We start from the raw sequence: 20,279 nt of genomic DNA, 5'->3' as shown, positions 1-20,279 counted from the left end.
GTTTTCTGTTGAGATGCTGATCAGCAGCAAAAGTAAAATTATGCCCAGGGTATGACGGAAATCCAGGACGGAAGAGGTGTGAAATAATTACTTTATTGGCCAGCTTCCTACATAACAAGTTCCTCAATGCCAGGCAATAGTTACAAATCAACAACGGTTTAGTTCATTTCAGTTTCTGTTGAAGATTTCTTTATTAGAATTAGGCATCCCTAAAGCATATGTTTCACCTTAGAACTGCAACAGCAGTTGATAGGAGCCAGAGCAGTCATTCACTGGTTACAAGCGCACCAGTATCAAATACAGATATCTGATTATTACCTTATTGCTCTTTATGGGAACTTGGTGGGTACAAACTTTCTGTAGTGCTGCTGTTTAAAATAAATTGATAGGCTGTGAAATGCTTTAGGATATCTTGAGGTTGTTAAAGATGTTAAATAAGTGCAATCCTTCATCCTATAGTGTTACCCATTTCACTCAAATATGCAGCTTGTCGCCAGTGTTGCTTTTGAACTTCCAAAAATGTTAGCCCAATTGGTGTGAAGCCAGATTTTTAAGTTACAGTATTTGGAAGCTGAGCTGTAAAATCATCTAGTGAATCCTTTACAGTTGTAATGATAAAAATGTTTGTTATCTTGCCATCCTTCCTCTAACGTTGGAAATATCCCTGCCAAATGTAGAATTCAATGAGCATGTGAATTTCAATATTTTGGTGCATAGTCCCCCTTTCTTACCTCAACTAACTCTCAATCCTGTTTGTCAATTTAATCATAGTTTGTCTCTGTTTAAATACTGCACAGGATGACCTAGATCACCAACGACTTTCTTCTAAAGGTATCTTTCTTGTTTTGCCAATAGCTGGAACAGCAGAAGATGAGATTGAGATTTGTAAGCCTTCTCGGAAAGAATGTCTGTTTCAGGGATAGCTCCATCAATGTGCATCAGGAACAGCATTTGATGAACCTTCCATTGTTCCATCTGCTTTACCAAATTCCTAGGCAAAAGAAGGTTTGATTTGCCACCTAAGCATTAATAGAACATAGAACAGTACAACACTGGACAGGCCATTTGGCCCATGAGGTTGTGCTGATCTTGATGCCAATTTATACTAAATGTCCTCCTCCTGTGTATCATCCACATCCCTCCATTCCCTTCATATTCATGTGTCTATCTAGAAGATACTCAAACTCCACCAATCTGCCTGCTTCCACTACTACTCCTGGTAACCCAATTCAGGCACTTACCACTCTCCCACTCTCTGCATAAAAGAACTTGCACCTTGCGTTGCCTTTAAATTCCGCCCCCCCACCCCACCCAAACAAAAGCATATCCTCTGGTTTTTGGCATTTTTACCCTGGGGAAAAGATTCTGACTGTCTGCCCTATCTATGCCTCTCATAATTTTAAAAACCTCTTTCAGGTCTCTCCTCAGCCTCTGACGCTTTAGGGAGAACAACCCAAGTTTGTCCAACCTTTCTTCATAGCTCATACCCTCTAATCCAGGCAGCATCCTGGTAAACCCCTTCTGGACCCTTTCCACAGTCTCCACATCCTTCCTATAATGGGGTGACCAGAACTGTGCACACTACTCCAAGTGCGGTCTGACTAAAGTGTTTTGTATAGCTGCAGGGTAATTTCCTTACCCTTATACGCAACACCCTAACCAATGAAGGCAAGTAACATACCATATGCCACCTTCACCATTTTATCTATTTGTGTAACCACTTTCAGTGAACTATGGACTTGGACCCAATGATCCCTCTGTACTTCAATGCTACTAAGGGGCCTACTATTAACTATACTTTCTCCTTTTCATTTGAAATCCCAAAGTGCAACACCTCACACTTGCCCAGATTAAACTTCATCTGCCACCTCTCTGCCCATATCTGTAACTGATCTACATCTGTTGTATTCTTTGATAGTCCTTTACACTGTCCACAACTCCACCAATCTTGGTGTCATCTGCAAACTTGCTAATCCACCCATCTACATTTTCATCCAAGTCATTGATATATGGTATATCACAAACAACAAAAGTCCCAGTACCGATCCTTGCGGAACACCACTGTTCACGGACCTCCAACCAGAATAACAGCCTTCCACCCCTACTCTCTGTCTTCTATGGGCAATCCAGTTCTGAATCCAAACTTGCAATCCCATTACATGGCTATGTCAGCCATGTCCCATTTAAATCTTATTTAAAATCAGCCATGACTTTCAAAACTTGTGAAAAATAGGAGGTCTTACTTCTAGGTTTTAAGTGACTTCTGTGTTTTGACAAGCTTTCACACCAGGATTGACTATCACCATTAGGCTTGGAGTAAAAATTTGGTTATTAACCAGGGGCAGGACTTGGCAGATGTCAGTTGATCAAACTTGCTGGTAATTAAGACTTGGTTTGGCTGCTCCCTTGCCATTGCCCCTCTCTCAACCCAGCCTTTCCCTTGATGCTGCTGCCCCTCCATTAGCCTGGCCGCTGTCTTGCCTCAGCAGTTCCCGCACCACTGCCCCTCATCCAGCTTCTCATCACTGCCCTTCCATCGACCTGTATATTCCCTCCTATCTGTCCCTCTGGTCCACCCATTCCCACTGAAATATTGGTTACTGGAGATTGCTAGTTTGCATAGTTCTGAGTAACCACATTTTTAATGTAATTAATTTTCAGACAAATACATGAACCACTGTGAAGTAAAATCAAGCTACTTCACAGAAATTGAAATTCTTTCCTTTGGATTTATATTGGCTTTTCCTGCCATGATCTGGAAATTGGGAAGTTGTGGTTGCACTGGAGCATGGTGCCTTTTTCTGGCTGTGAGGAAAGCTCCCAAAAAGAATGTAGCATTCTGCTACTGTCAAGCACCAATTCATCCAGATCCCTAGTGCCATCATGGTAGTAGACCAGCTAACCTGGCTAAAGAATTCTGACAGTGATCCTGGAAGCAAATACAGTTGTTGATTAGCATGATACTGAATGCTAAGTAATGGTTGAATGATGCACATACTATTCGGGTAGAACTTGAAATATGTTAAAATTAAAAGAAAATCCTTTTTATTCTGGACCATTAATATGATGGAACCATATATACAGATCGTTGACATTTCCTTCCCCCCACCCCCTCCCCTCCCCACAGGTGCTGCTCAATCCACTGAATTCCTGAATTGCTCCATATACACAGATTGTTAGTTTTTTAGGCCAGATAGTTTGCTGAGCAGTAATTATAGTGTATTGCACCATTTTAAAAACTCAGATCACCTGCACTGAAGTGTACAGTTTTTAGGGTATTTTATGTACAATTTAAATTCATGTTAGTTCAAGTTATTTCTCTTGATTGCAATGGTGCAAGCCCCAAGCAGTGCAGGATGTGAAATACCACTGACATCACCTTCAGGATTCCCACTTTACACAAGCGTAGAATATAAGAAATAAGAACAGGGGTGAGCCATTTATCCCCTGGAACGTGCTTCACTCTTCACCAGATAGTGGCTAAAGTTTTATCTCAAACACCATTTTCTTGCCTTATCCCCTGATTCCTTATCCCCTGATTCCTTGATTCCTCTAATATTGATCTCTGTTTTGAAGTACCAATGTTGCTTTCTATTTCACAGAGTTGCTTTGTCGGGGAGTTAGATGTACCCTATTGCCACTGTCAAAATCGTTAACAAAATAGGATTAATAGACTGAGATTGCATGTCCATTGCTTTGCTGCTCAAAGAAGTTTCAGCTTGGATCAGACAGAAGTGGATAATAATTCATTTAAAAACAGGCTGGTTGTGGCTGAAAGTTTGTAGTCTTGATCTTTTTACAAAATCCTCATTTAATGGAATGTTGCACATTTTACAGTTTGGCCCTTGTTCATTTGATGAGTAGGGCCAGTAATACTTATGGAATTAAAGCCATATCAAGCCATAAAACATGCTTTATCTCCTGTTTCTAAATGGGTTACATTAACTGACAAAAGAACTGTAAACATTCAAGGCATCTGTAGACTTCTGTTAAACTAACATGCTAAACTGTTGCTGTTAGTTCCATTAAAACAAAATTTTGTTTAAATATTTCAAGTAGCATTGAAGGTATAAGAAGCAGGGAATTTTTCAGATTGACAGATGATTAAAAATAACTAATCTCCGTATACTGGGAACAAGGTTTGTTTACTCTCCTTTTCAGTTTGAATAATAATGATAAATGACTCCAAAGGATGACGTTTATTGAAGCGAAACATTACATAACCATATAAATTGCACTTTGAATTCGAAGATATGTTTTTTGGGGAGTAGAGCCATAATTTTGAAATCATGAAACAATTTTTGTAACCAACATCAATTTGGGATTGAAAAGTTGGCACCACTTACAATGGAAGTGTTGTGATTTTACTTTGTACTTTGCATGAAACATTTTTTTGTACACACAATGTACTTGAGTGTTGATTACAAAGATTTCTGGGTTTAGCAGGGTGAAATGTTCAGTGAGTGTTAATGAGAACAGGAGAATTTCTGTTTGTAGCCATTTTAGACTTGAGACCTATTGATGTTCATGCTGATAAGATTAGCAGCTTGTGGCTTCAACATTCTTCTGTTAAGGTTGTTATTAAATGTAATTTCAGTAAGAAGATAACATTAAAATATTTTCTTAATCATTTCAGCCCTATAAGTTGCTAGTTGTAGCATTCCTTTTCTGGGGCCTACCCAAGATATAAGTTTTTTTTGTGACAAAATATTTATCTTCCAATTATTTGTGGTGCTTAAAACAAGTTTTTGCGTTCACTTAATGAGACTTGCCTTAGTTGCAAATCACAATCTTTACAAAACACAAATGTGCAAGTTATTTTCACACACTTGTAATGCCATCTTATTTTTCATTTTAACTTTATCCTGAGGGATGAAGGAAGTTGTATAATAGAGCAACATTTTACAAAAGGATAAGGAGGTTGAAGATTAATTATTGCTTCTGATAATCAGCTTTTAGAGCCAAAGAAGGATACAACATGGAAACAGGCCCTTTGGCACACTAAGTCCTTGACTACCATCAACAACCCCCCCCCCCCCCCCCCCCCCGCCCACTTATACTAATCCTATATTAATCCCATTTTTTAAATTCTCCTCACGTCAATTTTCCCCCCAATTCTATCACACACTTACACATAAGGAGCAATTTACAGTGGTAAACCTACCAACTCACACACCTTTGGGAGGAAACCCATGTTGTCACAAGGAGAAGGTGCAAGTTCCACACAGACTGCACTTGAGGTCAGGACTGAACCCAGGTCTCTGGCACATTAGCTTTCGACTAAAAAATTGTGGTGCACTTGTAAGTCCAATGGTTGCAAGACTGTACTTGGATGTGCTGCACAACACAGTATAGCGACTTAACACCCCAGCCTGTATTTCCCAGTTATTGTTCTTTTGTCTGAGATATAAATGTCCAATTATGGCAGACTCGGATGAATAAGTGAAATCATAGCATTGTAGCGATATACAGCATGGAAACAGGCCCTTTGGCCCAACTTGTCCATGCTGACCAAGATGTTTATCCAAGCTAGCCCCACTTGCCTGCATTTGGCTCATGTCCCTCTAAACCTTTTCTATCCATGTATCTGTCTAAATGTCTTTTAAACAATGTAAATGTACTCACCTTTACAGCTTCCTCTGGCAGTTTGTTCTGTACACCCATCACCCTCTGTGTGAAGAAAAATTCCCCTAAGGCCCCTTTTAATATCTTTCCCCTCTCACCTTAAATCTATTTCCTCTAGTTTTAGACACCCCAACTCTGGGGAAAAAGACTGTGGCCATCCACCTAATCAGCCCCTCATGATTTTATATACTTCTATATAGTCACCTCTCAGCCTCCTACGCTTCAGGGAAAAATGTCCCAGCCTATCCAGCCTTTCCTTATAACTCAAGCCCTCCAGTCTCAATAACATCCTCATGAATCTTTCTGCACCCTTTCCAGCTTAATGATATTCTTCCTATAGCTGGATGATCAGAAATGTGCATAATACTGCGAGTGTAATAAACAAACAACTCGTACAGTTGACAACATGACATCCCAAATGCTACCTTTACCACCTTATGGTGCTATCTCTTGGGATGACTCGGCTAGATCTTGTGAAGGAGAAATCAGTTTAGCTGAGCATTGAGTCAACAAGAGAGAGAGCATGGAACAGGCCTTTCAGCCCACTGAGCCCATGTCAACCGTCAACCACCCATTTACATTAATCCTACATTAATCCCTTTTTTGTTCCCCCACATTCTCATCAATTCCCCCCAGAATCTACCACTGACCTAAACAAGAGGGGCAATGTACAGTGGCCAATTAACCTATCAACCAACCACCTTTTTTTGGGATGTGGGAGGAATCTGGAGCAGGCTGAGGAATTCCATATGGTCATAGGGAAAACAGGGAAAACTCCACACAGTCAGCACGTGAGGTCAGGATTGAACGCGGATCATTGGTGCTCTAAGGCAGTGGCTCCACTAGCTCTATTGCTGAAAAAAGAGCAATATTGGCAGGTTTGGATCAAGTTTCGAGGAGAAATTTAAGAGGTTGGGCATAATGGTGTGTCACTCATGAACAAATGTATAATATCTCATGTTTGCAATTCATGTACACAATATATGTAGTCTATCATTAAAATATAAACACCAGATGACTACTCTGCATTGTGTTACCAGAGAATTTGACAAAGCATCTGTTTGACAGTATACAGTGAAATTTGATTTTCAAGATGAAAGGGAGCAAAATCGCAATGATATGATTTATTTTTGGCAGTGCAGAGTATTTTAAGTTATTTATATTTAGTCGTCATATTTTACGTGTGGCACTTACATCAGCTGAGGCTGGTGGTTTCTCCAAACTTACTGGTTTTTCCTTCCTTGTTTTTTTCTTTTCTGCTTCCACTGACTATGAATATGGAACATAGTACAGTGCAGGAACAGGTCTTTCAGCCCACCATGTCTGCACCGACCTTGGTGCCAATCTAAATTAATCCCACCTGCCTGCATGTTGTCTGTATTCCTCTATTCCATGCCTTTTCATGTATCTTTTTAAATGTCTCTTAAATATCACTATCATATCTGCTTCAGCCACTTCCCCTGGCAGTGCGTTCCAGACACCTACCTCTTTCTGTGTGGAAGGCCCTCAGCCTATGATGCTCTAGCCAAAAGCAGATCAAGTTTGCCCAACCTCCCCTAATAGCTAATACTCCTAATCTAGGCAATTTCCTGATAAACCTCATCTGCACCCTCTCCAAAGCCTCTACATCTTTCCCAGAGTGTGGTGACCAGAACTACACATAATACTCTTAATATGGCCTAACTGAAGTTTTATACAGTTGCAACATGACTTCCTGACTTTTATACTCAATGCCCTGACCGATGAAGGTAAGCATGCTGTACGCCACCTTAACCACGCAATCTGCTTGTGTTGCCATTTCAGGAAGCCATGGACTTGTACCTCAAGTTCCCTCTGTACATCAGTGCTCCTAAGGATCCTGCCATTTACTGAACACCTCTTGCATTTGACCTCTCAAAATGCAACACCTCACAATTGTCCAATTAAACTCCATCTGCTATTTCTCTGTCCAAATTTCCAACTGATCTATATCCTGCTGTATCATTCGACAACCTTTCTCACCATCCACAACTCCACCAATTTCTGTGTCATCTGCAAACTTACTAATAAGACCACCTATATTTTTCATTCAGATCATATGTGTGTGTGTGTGTGTGTGTGTGTGTGTAATATATCATACAACAGAGATCCCAGCACTGATCCTTGTGGAGCACCACTGGTCACAGAGCTCCTGGATAAGAAAGATCCCTCCATTTCTATCTCTGTCTTCTATGACCAAGCCGATTTTGTATCCAACTTACCAATTCACCATGGATCCCATCCTATGAAACACTTCTTTTTTACCTCTGCAAAATTTTGACCTCCTTTCTTTTAGTATGTTGGGCAGTCATCTGCTGCAGTCATCATTAGTGATATCAATTTCTACTGATTTAAATTGTCTTGATTAATTTGTGTGCAAACTTTGAGTGTACAATTATTAAATGAAGGTAGTAATTGGCTGCTCTTCCCGTGCAAATTTGACTCTTAAAATATTGCTGTGATTAAGTTATTAATTTAGAGAAAGTTGTTGTTCAGTGAAGGACACTTCATAGTAGTATGAATATTATTGGTCCCACTCTTGAATAGAGACACAAGAGAGACTGCAGATGCTGGAAATCTGGAGCAACACACAAAATGCTGGAGGAACTCAGCAGGTCAGGCAGCACCTATGGAGGTAAATGAAAGGTTGATGTTCAGGCCAAGACGCTTTATGCGTGCATTATCTCCAGCCTCCCAGACAACCTTGACCCACTGTAATTCGCCTACCGCCAAAACAGGTCTACAGTGAATACCATCTCCCTAGCCCTACACTCATCTCTGGAGCATCTGGACAGTAAAGACACCTACGTTTAGACTATTGTTTATTGACTACAGCTCCGCCTTCAATACTATAATTCCAAGCAAACTCATCACTAAACTCTGAGACCTGGGACTCAACACCTCCCTCTGCAGCTGGATCCTTGATTTTCTGACCAACAGACTGCAATCAGTGAGGATAAGCAGCAATACCTCCAGCAGGATTATTCTCAACACTGGTGCCCCACAAGGCTGCGTCCACAGCCCTCTACTCTACTCCCTATATACTCATGACTGCTTGGCCAGATTCTGCTCTAACTCCATCTACAAGTTTACAGATGATACCACTGTCGTAGGCCATATCTCAAATAATGATGAGTCAGAGTACTGGAAGGAGATAGAGAGCTTAGTGACATGGTGCCTTGACAACAACCTTTCACTCAATGTTAGCAAATCAAAAGAGCTGGTCATTGACTTCAGGAAAGGGGTGGTGTACATGCACCTGTCTACATCAATGGATGAATGGTGCTGAGGTTGAGAGGGTTGGGAGCTTCAAGTTCCTGGGAGTGAACATCACCAATAGCCTGTCCTGGTCCAACCACGTAGATGCCATGGCCAAGAAAGCTCACCAGCACCTCTCCTTCCTCAGGAGGCTAAAGAAATTTGGCATGTCCCCTTTGGCACTCACCAACTTTTATTGATGCACCATGGAAAGCATCCTATCTGGATGCATCATGGCTTGGTATGGCAACTGCTCTGCCCAGGACCGCAAGAAACTGCAGAGAGTTGTGGACGTAGCCCAGCACATCATGGAAACCAGCCTCCCCTCCATGGACTCTGTCTATACCTCTCGCTGCCTTGGTGAAGCAGCCAGTATATTCAAAGACCCCACCCAGCTGGGTCATTCTCTCCTCTCCCATCAGGCAGAAGATTCAGGAGCCTGAGGGCACATACCACCAGGCTCAAGGACAGCTTCTATTCCACTGTGATAAGATTATTGAACATACGATGAGATGGACTCTTGACATCACAATCTACCTTGTTATGACCTTGCACCTTATTGGCTACCTGCAATGCACTTCTCTGTAGCTGTGACACTTTACTCTATGTTCTGTTATTGTTTTTACCCTGTACTACCTCAATGCACTGTGTAATGAATTGATCTGTACAAATGGTATGCAAGACAAGTACAAGTGACAATAATGAACCTATACCAATACCAATATTCTTTGGAGTTTAGAAGAATGAAGGTGATCTTATTGAAACATATGAAGTCCTAAGGGAGCATTAAAGGTAAATGTTGAGATGTTTCTGTAGTGGGAGGAACTCAAATGAGGGGATATAGTTATGAGATGGGGGGCAGTGATTTAAAACTGAGATGCATGGAAACTTCTTGCAGAGGGTGGTGAATCCCTGGAATTCTCTTCTCCGGAGGGTTGTGAACATTACATCATTCGGAATATTTAGAGAGGAGGGAGACAATTTTTTTGAAAGCTCGGGGAATTCAAAGCTGTGGGAAACTGGCACAGAAGAGGAGATGAGGCCTGGAGCAGACAAGGAATGATTGTATTGAATGGTGGGATAGGCTTGAGAGACCACCTGGCCTACTCCTGCTTCTATTTTCTTCTGTTCTTAAGCTCTTATCAGAAGGTTTCTCCAAACCAAAATGTCAGATTTTTTTTTCTTAATAGTTCAAACATAATGGTTGAACTAAATAGTTCAAACTGTTTTAAATGCAGTATCAAGCCACAGGTTGACATTGTTGCTGTGATAGTTATTTTAAGCAGTCTTAATGGTAAAAGCAAATGATTGATTGTTTCAACTAAATTGTTCCACATTTAGGCATGTACAGCCATGACCCTTTTCATGGACTCTGCTGTGTTGTAGTAATGCTATTGAATTTCTGTATATTGTAACTGAGCTCACTGGAGAGAATGAATGGAAGGAAAGGGATTAGTATTAGGTGGATGACACTGTGCATGTATTGGAGCAACTTGAGTTTCAACTTGGCAGCTTTCATGTACCTTGGTATGAATAGACATTTAAGTTTGAGTATTGGGATGCCAATATGTTATTACTGTCACTTGTTGCCAGTGGATCTTAGCTGGTTGATTTTGTTTCACTGAGGCCAATACCTTTGTTAAATTTAGCAAAGAATGTTTGTAGACTGCCAAATAACTCATTTCTGGGATTTAGTGAGGCAAGATAACTTCATCTAACTTGTCATTGGTAGCATCTTTTATTTGAAAAGGCTGTTCTAACTGTCCTTTGTAGTCAGTATTTAAATGATAATGTTTCCGTGGGAACTGCCAAATACTTAAGATACAGAAACGAATAGCAGACTAAGTTGGGTCCTAAAAATTGCCCTATGACCTGTAACATTTTATGTTGTAAATTGAAGCATTGAAAACAAAGGTTTCTATTCCACTTTTATTTAATCTCACGTGAAAAATATATTTGCACAAAAAGGTGCAAGTGCTGGTGACTACAAGTTACTGGAAAAATACTGAAAGAGATATCTGAACCTTCAATATCTTGTAATTTCCAGGACTTTGCAATCAATTCAAAGGCAATTTTCAATAAATTAGAAAACTATATGATTGTTGTTTGAGCCTCCTCAGTACTTTCACCTGTAAATCACACATTTTCACTGGTCCCTATTGCTAGACCAATTAGAAGCCAGATACTGACTGACAAAACTGAGAGCAATTTTTGTTTTGGCAATGTTTTCTTCGTGTTTAAGTGACATTTGTCCTTGCTTTCTGGAATCCCTTTGAAACAACTGGCCTGAATCAGCCTTATTGATATTGAATGAATAGTGCCATTTGGTTTCTAACTGGTGACTGCCTGAACATGGCAATCAAAAGGGGTGAATTTTTAGGGATATACCTCTTGCAAGAGATAGTAAGTCAAAAAGCTTGTGAAGGATTATGTTCAGATGGCCTTATCGATATAAACCTGAGGGACTACACAATGGATATTTCATGGAATCAGTTCTGAGCATAAATCTGATTTGAAAATAGTCATCACTATTTTAGGCTCAAAAGTTGAAGGTGAATATCAGATTGTCGACATGTAGTGGTAAATACAGCGTAAGGCAAAAGATGTGCATATTGAATATTTAGCATCTATAAACAATTAAAACAATATTTGGTGCGAAGTTGAAGTGCATTTATGTGACATTTTCAACATAGTACAATACACCAATATCTCACTCAGTGTTCAGATTGTATTTCCTTTAAGAAGAGCACCAATGGAATCTATGCTAAAAGGAGTCAATATAACATTATTATATATAGGGAGGTGCATTACTAACTGCACTACTGTGTCTGTACCTGGAGTGAACCTCTGTCCTCCACTGGCACTCCTTCAGCAAAGAACTGCCCATGGCTTAGAAGAGAGGCTATCCTTGAGACCAGTTGTTGGGTGGGCTGTGCAGCCACTCAGCATTGTACGTTGGGCTGGATGGTGCTCCTGGCTGGCATGGTGAATGGAGACCATTGCTCGGAACTGGTAGCAGCTGCTCCGTGTGTTGATGCCTACGCTTTCTGTCATCTCCACCTGTGGGATGTGATGGAAGCAGCCCTTTCTACTCTCTCTTTCTGGCTGTACAGTCCAGAGATCTTTATGATAACAAGCTGGAGCCCAGCAACAACCTCTACTCACTGGCCAGGGACCAGCCCTGAGCCTCGCCTCTCAGTGTTGAGTGGCTGCACTCTCTCCTTGGCCTCTCCACACTGAGTCATGAGCAATTCATTTCTGTGGGAAGATGATGAATCATATCAGGTTCGAGACACCCAGTTTTCTGGCACAGCCATGGGGCAGGCTGTTTTCAGATTCCTCTGTGGCCTCATAACTCTCTACCTCTATAATCTTACCCACCTTTGCTATTACCTGGGATATTGAAGCTTCTGCAATACAGGTTTCTCAATTATTTCCAGATTTAAAAGCTCCACCATGGTTTTGTCTTCAGTAAAAGGGGCCTTGAGTTCAAATTCCTTCTTAATTTTTTTCTACCTCTATGCCTCTCTTTCTGCCTTCAAAACATGCTCTTTTATCTGCAGTGATATCTTTTAGTGTGGCTTGGTGTCAAGTCTTGTTTGAAAATATTCCTCTGAAGTACCTCAGGATATTTCCCTTATTAAAGATATTAATACAATAAACTGCTGTCACAACAAGAAGATACAAGATTAAATGAAAGGGATTAAGAAAAGTGAATAAGTGAAACCTTTCCCAAAGATGATTGCAGGTCTGTGGAAAGCACCACATGAGTTAGTATGGAGGAAATGTCAATGTTTAAGAACAGATTAAATATATAGTAACAGAATTGAGATAAAGAATATTGGGCATTAGGAAGCATCTGGAAATAGGAGCACTAATTTAAGGAGGATAAAAAAAACAGGAACTGGATGAACCAACCAGTGTGCTTCTACATTCGCAATTTCTATTTAATCTTTGTAACTCAATCACAGTACAATATAAGGTTATTGTAATTGCATTCATCTTCGATTAATGCAGGATAAAATTTTTAGTGCAACTAAAGCACAAGTAACTGTTGTCTTTTGCCAAAATAATAAACTTCTTTGCAAGACCACCAAAAATTTGATAGGTTTATATCTGAACTTGATGCATGTATTTTTTCCCAGGTGGATGCATTAAGGCTGCGACTTGAGGAAAAGGAAAGCTTCCTTAACAAAAAGACAAAACAACTTCAAGATCTTACAGAGGAAAAAGGAACACTTGCAGGAGAAATACGTGATATGAAAGATATGCTAGAAGTGAAAGAGAGAAAGATCAATGTCCTCCAGAAAAAGGTAGGCCTTGAAAAATAAAAACTCAGGAAATAAATGTTTTTTTTTCCACTTTGCAGGTAGAACATTTATTGCTCTTGCTGTATGTTGTACGTATTTTTTCTCGTTTGGCCAGGGAAATAGCCTTTCAGCCCCAGCACTAAGAACATTCAAAAGATCTAAAATGAGAAGTGATCAGATTATCAAAGCTGCTTTTTGCAGTGACTGAAGTTTCCCAAGTGCAGTCGTTCAGTGAAGAGGCAATTCTGTCATCAGTCCTACATTTGTCACTTGCAATGAATCCTCCTCCACTAATCTGACAGCTTTTGAGAGAAATAAAATAACATTTTAAGGCAGAACTGCCTTTGGGAGCTGTGGATTTATTTCCTTTCGAAGTTGCCATGTGGAACATCTTGTATGATACTTGGGGTTTCTTTTTACACAGTGCAAAAGGAAATTAGGTTTGAGTTTACAAATGCTGATTGTAATCATTATGTATCCAATGGTCTGAGTTCCGTAGCTATATAATGGATGATATTCTAACTACTACCTTAAACTACACAAAAATAATAGGCTGTTGTTATCCTTATGTATTGGGTTATAATAAAATGGTCTGTTGCTTTAATTCTATAATGGGTTTACCAGCTTGAAGTAGGACAATCTTCAGGTCAGTCATTGTACAGAAATATTATATTTACATATTTCTTATCTTGTGCATCTTATTGTACTTTATCAAATGTTAATTCTGATCCTTTTTTAGTGTACTTACATCTGATTTCTTTGATTGGCAGTACTCTTGTGCTCATTGTTCAATTTGACTATTCAGGCTCTGTTTATCTATTTGAGAATTAGCACCATTTATTAAGACTTTGTTTACCTGAGGCATACTTTCTAAATCTAGTAAAAACATGCTGCTTTTTTGCAGTCAATCTTTCTTGCATCAATTTAGTTTATTCCAAAACAGTATTAGTTATGTCTAATTCTATTTAGTAAGCATCAGTTTGCTCATCAAATTATCTATTTACCTAGAATCATAGAATGTCTTAGTTAACAATGCCTCTTCTGTATTAACTAGTCATTAGTAACTTTCGTTCAATTTCCCAACTTTACAACACCATTTCTTTGTCTAATTCCTACTAATTTTCACTCTTCCACATATATTTACATCTCTAACAGTATTAAACAAATCACTGCAACAAAATACCTGTCTGCTTATTGTGCATTGATTTTCCTCCTACATTGAATTTCCTTTCTCTTTGTCACAGCTTTCCCCATGCCTTACTAATTCGCTTTTACTTTTCAAAGACATTCCCTTGCTGAATAACACTTCCCTTGCTTTCCTGCTCTGAAACCTCCTGTCTTTCGTCCAATCTCTCTTTAATATGACATAGTCCCTGGCCCTTGGTTCTTCCTTCTACTCTCATTTCGTCAGCCTGCTCTTTATGATGAAACTTGAAGTTATCATCACCACCATCATCTGTTTTCTCTCCTGCTGGATCAATTATTGGAAATAAATCAGCTATAAATCTTTCACATTCCTTAGTCCCCCTGAGCATATGATTCTTATGGGTCAATCCTCTTTTTCTCACCGTGATTTCATTAGTCAATAGCTAAGGCCCACAAGAGCCTTTCCAAATAATGGAGCTCAGATTAAATATGTATAAACATTGTTTGTATTTTATGTCCCTTGTCCTTGTGTAGTATTTATAAACTTAAAAACTCCATACAACAGTAAAATAGTTTCTGGAAAGCTCCCCTTTTCTGATCTCCTAGGTTCTAAAGAAAAGGCCAACATAAATAGCATAAATAATAAAGGCGAGGATGACACAAGGGAACATGATGAGCTTTGGCTCTAAGTTAAACAAACAATTAGAAAGGCCAACAGGGAATATGAAAATACCAATGAATATAAAAATGGTAAAACATTCCATAAGCACATAAATTGCAAGGTTAAGGTAGGGATAGGGCAATCAAAGGATGACTAACATAAACTCACGAGATATTACTGAAAAGGCAAGAATATTGAATACATACATTGCCTCAGTTTTTTGTTTGAAGAAGCAACTAAAGAGAAAATGACAACAGGGAAGAAATTAAACAGGATGTTACATCTGTTGAAATGTATAGATTTGATTTAAACGGTCAAAATAATCAAATATATGGAGAAGAGCCTGGTTTTGATGATTGCATCTTTGGATACTGAAAAGCACTCTTATCTGTATTAAAACATTCAAACAAAAAAATACATCAACTGAATGGCAAAGAGTTTCCTTTTTCTTCACAAAAAGAGACAGAAATAATCCAGGGAATTATGGAACAGTTATTGTAAAGACAGTGATTTGGAAGGTAGTGGTATCTTCACTCAAAGATTTGCTCTCAAAATGCCTAGATACTGATTAAATCTGACATTTTTAATTATGTTCTCAACTTTTGAGTTGTTTCTTCTATGAATTCTGCAGAGAATTCAAAAGCCATGTAGTCACAATTTTGTGGCTTTCAGAAGGTCTCTAATAAGGTGCCATGTGAGAATTCATAGCAATGTGTGTGGAAGTGGGAAAATGTAGTACAATGGATTGAAGGATGACGCCAAGATGGTCCAAGTAAAAGAATTGGATACAGAAATTGAAGATGTGGTGTTGAAGTTTGTAGATGATACCAGATGTGGATGCACAGCCAATAATGTGGAGAACTACACCACAATTGCATGACAACATAAGTAGGCTTGCTGGAGCGCATAATTAAATGGCACATGATATCCAAAATAATGAAGTGGTTAATTTTTAGAATGAATAAAGATACTGCTTATTCTCTGGAAGAAAAAAAGGGATGGTGAAACAAAGCAAATGAGAATATGGAAAAGTAAATTTGCTGAAAGTCATTCAACAAAAATACAAATTATTGCAATTGATTTCAGAGGGAATAGAATTATATTTTCATAGAACTTTGAAGCCTCTGCAGTTCTGGTCTCCAGATTTAAAAAAATATACTGATGTACTTGAGCAAATGCAAAAAGAACCACAAATTTTACCTGAATTGAGCTGAATTCTGGATGAATTATGTAGGCTTGACTTACTGGCTTCTGCAAAAGTCAAGTCTGTGTGAAATATAGAGAGAGTCTTGAAAAGTATGAAGAATTGAAGTAGGATGAATGTAGTGAGAGAGAAATGAGGGTCTAAATAACTTCATGAAGTACATAAAAGGTAGTCGTTAACAAATGAGATTACTTGGAAGGTATTTATTTATGTAAACTGAACTGATATTGTGGAATATGGAGTGGTTTAAGGAAGCTAAGGAGGGAAGGAGGAGTTGATGCCTGCTTAGGGAAAGTTTAGAGGTTTAAGGGAACAGGGTAGGAAGACATACATGGAAACAAGGGGAAGTTTATCTTGAGTATAAATACTGGTGTAGACCATGACCTGAATGGCCTCTTTTAGTGTTACAGATTTGATGGAAACCATTCTGCCTTTAGTCTTTAAAATGAATTCTCTCTTGCTTATTTCAGCTCTTGCAGTGCTCAGGATATTTGGATTCAAATGCTTTGTTTGTGATCCAAAGTTAGCATTGTGGAGTCAAACAATGTGGAAATGGGTCCTTCAGCCCACCAGGTCCGTGCCAGCTATCAAGCTTTCATTTACACTAATCCAATACCAATCTCACTTTTATTTTTCCCACATTCCCCTCACTTCCTACCTGATTCTACCATTTACCTATACACTAAGGACAATTTACAGTGACAATTTAACCTACCACTCTGCACAGATTTGGGATGTGAGAGAAAACCTACATGGTCATTTGCAAACTCCATACAGATAGCCTTGAGGTCAAGATTGAAACCGGAGCGGTGGGCTAACAGCTGTGCCTCTGTGCCACCCCCAATTCAAGATTGACAGTATTCAACCAAATATTCTTAGTATTGAAAATTAAGATAAATAATGGAACAACTTTATTCCTGTTTCACCTGTATTATATAAAACTACCCTAATTGTAAAGCAGAAGATAAAATCAAACACAAATATAGTATAAGACACAATGAGAACACTTGTGTAAAAGTGAGGGACATATTTCCTATTTTTTGCATTGCACAAAACTAAATGGGGAATATGTGTTGTCAAACACTTAATTAGGTTAATTTTTCATTACTTTGATGTCCACTTAGTCGTATGCACTAGGAGAGACAGCTTAAAAAATCATGAGATACAACTATCTGTTTCCAATTTAGGATATGTAATGATTTTTCTGAGCACCTGTGGTTCTACTGCTATCTATGTGACCTTCTCCATGTGGGTATAATGTGATCTTTTGTTCCTGATGGCATAAATCTGTTCTTTGCATGATAGTTGTTCCAGCTAAATGCTATTTCCCGTGATTTCATAGCAGAGCATGTTTAGTTTAATTACTTCCTTCCTCTATCCTGAATATAAAACAGTGTATTACATATATCTAAATTTATCTCACTGTTCACTTCATTAGTCATGAGTGAGTTATTTAAAATTAATAGTGATGCAAAAACACTGGTGTTATCCATTCCAAAAGAGAAGCTCAAGAAAGCTTTGCAGTTGTGAATATTTAATTACCTTTGTGTTCACAGTAAAACTCACTTTTGTGTTGTACGTAAATTTTGGAATACAGACTCCTTCCAAAATATTTTTCACGAGCTAATAGACATTTCCTGTGGGCTTCCATTTTTTATATATATCTTTGCATTGATAAAATAAGCCCATTTATGAAATTCTAAGTGTAAAAATATGACCAAATTATTTTTCTGTTGGTTTGATGTACAGTCAATGAATTAAGTTGTGACATGCTTTTTATGATGAGAATTTACTGAAGAAGCATATTTTGCTTAACTGAAAGGTTGAATTTTGGGTTTTGCATTTTTTGGGAATTTGTCTTTAAAAATATTTTTTCTTTTCCCATTTTCACATTTCATTTGTTATGAAAGTAAATACCTCAATGTGCATTAATTAATAATCATTGAAATTTTTTTCACTATATGCCACCTGTGTTCTTCTACCTCATTGTCATTTCCATTTTATTAGACATTTTGCTTCTTAATTTGCTCCAGCTCATATTGAATGATGATTCTTTTACACCAACCCTCAATCTATTTTCCAAGTGACTGGATTGCCATAACCATCTAAAGATAGAACAAACATCAGCAAATATCCTGCTTCATACAAAAATGAATAATAGATATCAAAATGTCCTATTTGATGCAGACTATACAGCATTGGAAGCCTGCTTTAAAAGATAGTTATTTATTCAGTCAAAGTTCATGATCTGCTTTACTGAAGTGTTCAGACAAACATTTGACGTTTTGTTCCTTTGTGTATTTAGAGGGAAACTTAATTGTTTAACTCAGTGACGAGGGCACTGAATGGGAATTAAAACGCAAGTGATCCTTTCAACTCTCATTTAGAACAAAGGACAGTACAGCACAGAAGCAGGCCCTTCGACCCATGATGCCCGTGCTGACCATGGTGACTTAAGCTGGTCTATATCCCTCCATTCCCTGCCTATTCATTTGTCCACCACTTACCCAGGCACTACTACTATCTTTGTAAAAGAAAAACAAAAAAACTTGCCTCATAAATCTTTAAACTTTCCCCCTCTCAACTTAAAGTTATGCCCTCTTATATTTGACATTTCCACCCTGGGGGAAAAGGCTCTGACTATCTACCCTATCTATGTCTCTTTTAATCTAATATACTTCTATCAGCTCAGCCTTCAGCACTCCAGGGAAATCAGACCAAGTTTGTCCAACCTCTCCTCATGGCTAATGCACTTTAATCCATGCAACATCCTGGTGAACCTCTTCTGTACCTTCTCCAAAGCCTCCACATCCTTCCTATAGTGTGACAACCAGAACTGCACATAATACTGCAAATGTGGTCTAGACAAACTTTTATACAGCTGCAACATGACTTCCCAACTTTTATACTCAACACCCTGACCAAGGAAGGCATGTATCCCATATGTCTTTTTACCATCCTATCTACTTGTGTTGCCACTTTCAGGGTGCCATGGACTTGCACCCTAAGATCCCTCTGTACGTCAATTGCTCCTGCCATTTACTGCATATTTTCCTCCAGCATTTGACATCGCAAAGTGCAATACCTCACACTTGTCCAGATTAAACTTCATCTGCCATTTCTCTGCTCACATTTCCAACTGATCTGCATGCTGCTGAATCCTTTGACATCCTTCCTCACTATCTACAACTACCAATTTTTGTGTCATCTGCAAACTTACTTATCAGCCCACCAATATTATCATTTAAATCATTTACATATATCACAAAGAACAGAGGTCTCAGCACTGATCCTTGCGGAACACCACTGGTTACAGACTTCCAGTCAAAATAACACCACTCCATCACTACCCCCTACCTTCTATGGCCAAGCCAATTTTGAATCCAATCTGTAAAGTGTTCATGGATCCCATGTGCCTTAATCTTCTGGATTAGTTTACCCCGAGGGACCACGTCAATGTAAAGTCTATATATACAACATCCAGTGTCCTACACTTATGAATCATCATCTTCACCTTCTCAAAAAAACTCAATCATGACCTGCCCCACACAAAGCCATGATGACTATCCCTAACAAATCAGTGCTTTTCCAGATGTGAGTAGATCCTATCTCTAAGATTCTTCTCCAGTAATTTCCCTACCACAGATATAAGGCTCACTGGATTGTCTTTATTGCCCTTCATAAACAGAAGAACAACATTGGCTATTCTCCAGGTCCTCTGGGACCTCGCTTTGACTAAAACGGATCACATTGGTGACTGTCAATTCCTCACATTTTCCTGTCCTCTCTCTCCCCCCCCTCTCTCCCCCCTCTCTCTCCCCCCCTCTCTCTCCCCCCCTCTCTCTCCCCCCCTCTCTCTCCCCCCCTCTCTCTCCCCCCCTCTCTCTCCCCCCCTCTCTCTCCCCCCTCTCTCTCCCCCCCTCTCTCTCCCCCCCTCTCTCTCCCCCCCTCTCTCTCCCCCCCTCTCTCTCCCCCCCTCTCTCTCCCCCCCTCTCTCTCCCCCCCTCTCTCTCCCCCCCTCTCTCTCCCCCCCTCTCTCTCCCCCCCTCTCTCTCCC

General features: G+C 39.3%; 1 protein-coding gene across 12 annotated transcripts in view; it reads left to right on the top strand.

Moving 5' to 3' along the window:
• LOC127571453 (ERC protein 2) overlaps positions 1 to 20,279 on the top strand; it is a 629,628-nt gene that overhangs the window by 186,332 nt on the left and 423,017 nt on the right. For all 12 annotated transcript variants that reach the window (XM_052017829.1, XM_052017828.1, XM_052017827.1 and 9 more), the window contains one exon: positions 13,047 to 13,214. In XM_052017829.1, the coding sequence (XP_051873789.1) occupies positions 13,047 to 13,214 (168 nt within the window). The remainder of the gene's footprint in view (positions 1 to 13,046; positions 13,215 to 20,279) is intronic.

The sequence above is a fragment of the Pristis pectinata genome, chromosome 6, assembly GCF_009764475.1.
Source record: "Pristis pectinata isolate sPriPec2 chromosome 6, sPriPec2.1.pri, whole genome shotgun sequence".
NCBI classification, from domain to species: domain Eukaryota; kingdom Metazoa; phylum Chordata; class Chondrichthyes; order Rhinopristiformes; family Pristidae; genus Pristis; species Pristis pectinata.
Note: the sequence above shows the minus strand (reverse complement) of the source record. Positions and strands in the feature narration are given on the sequence as shown.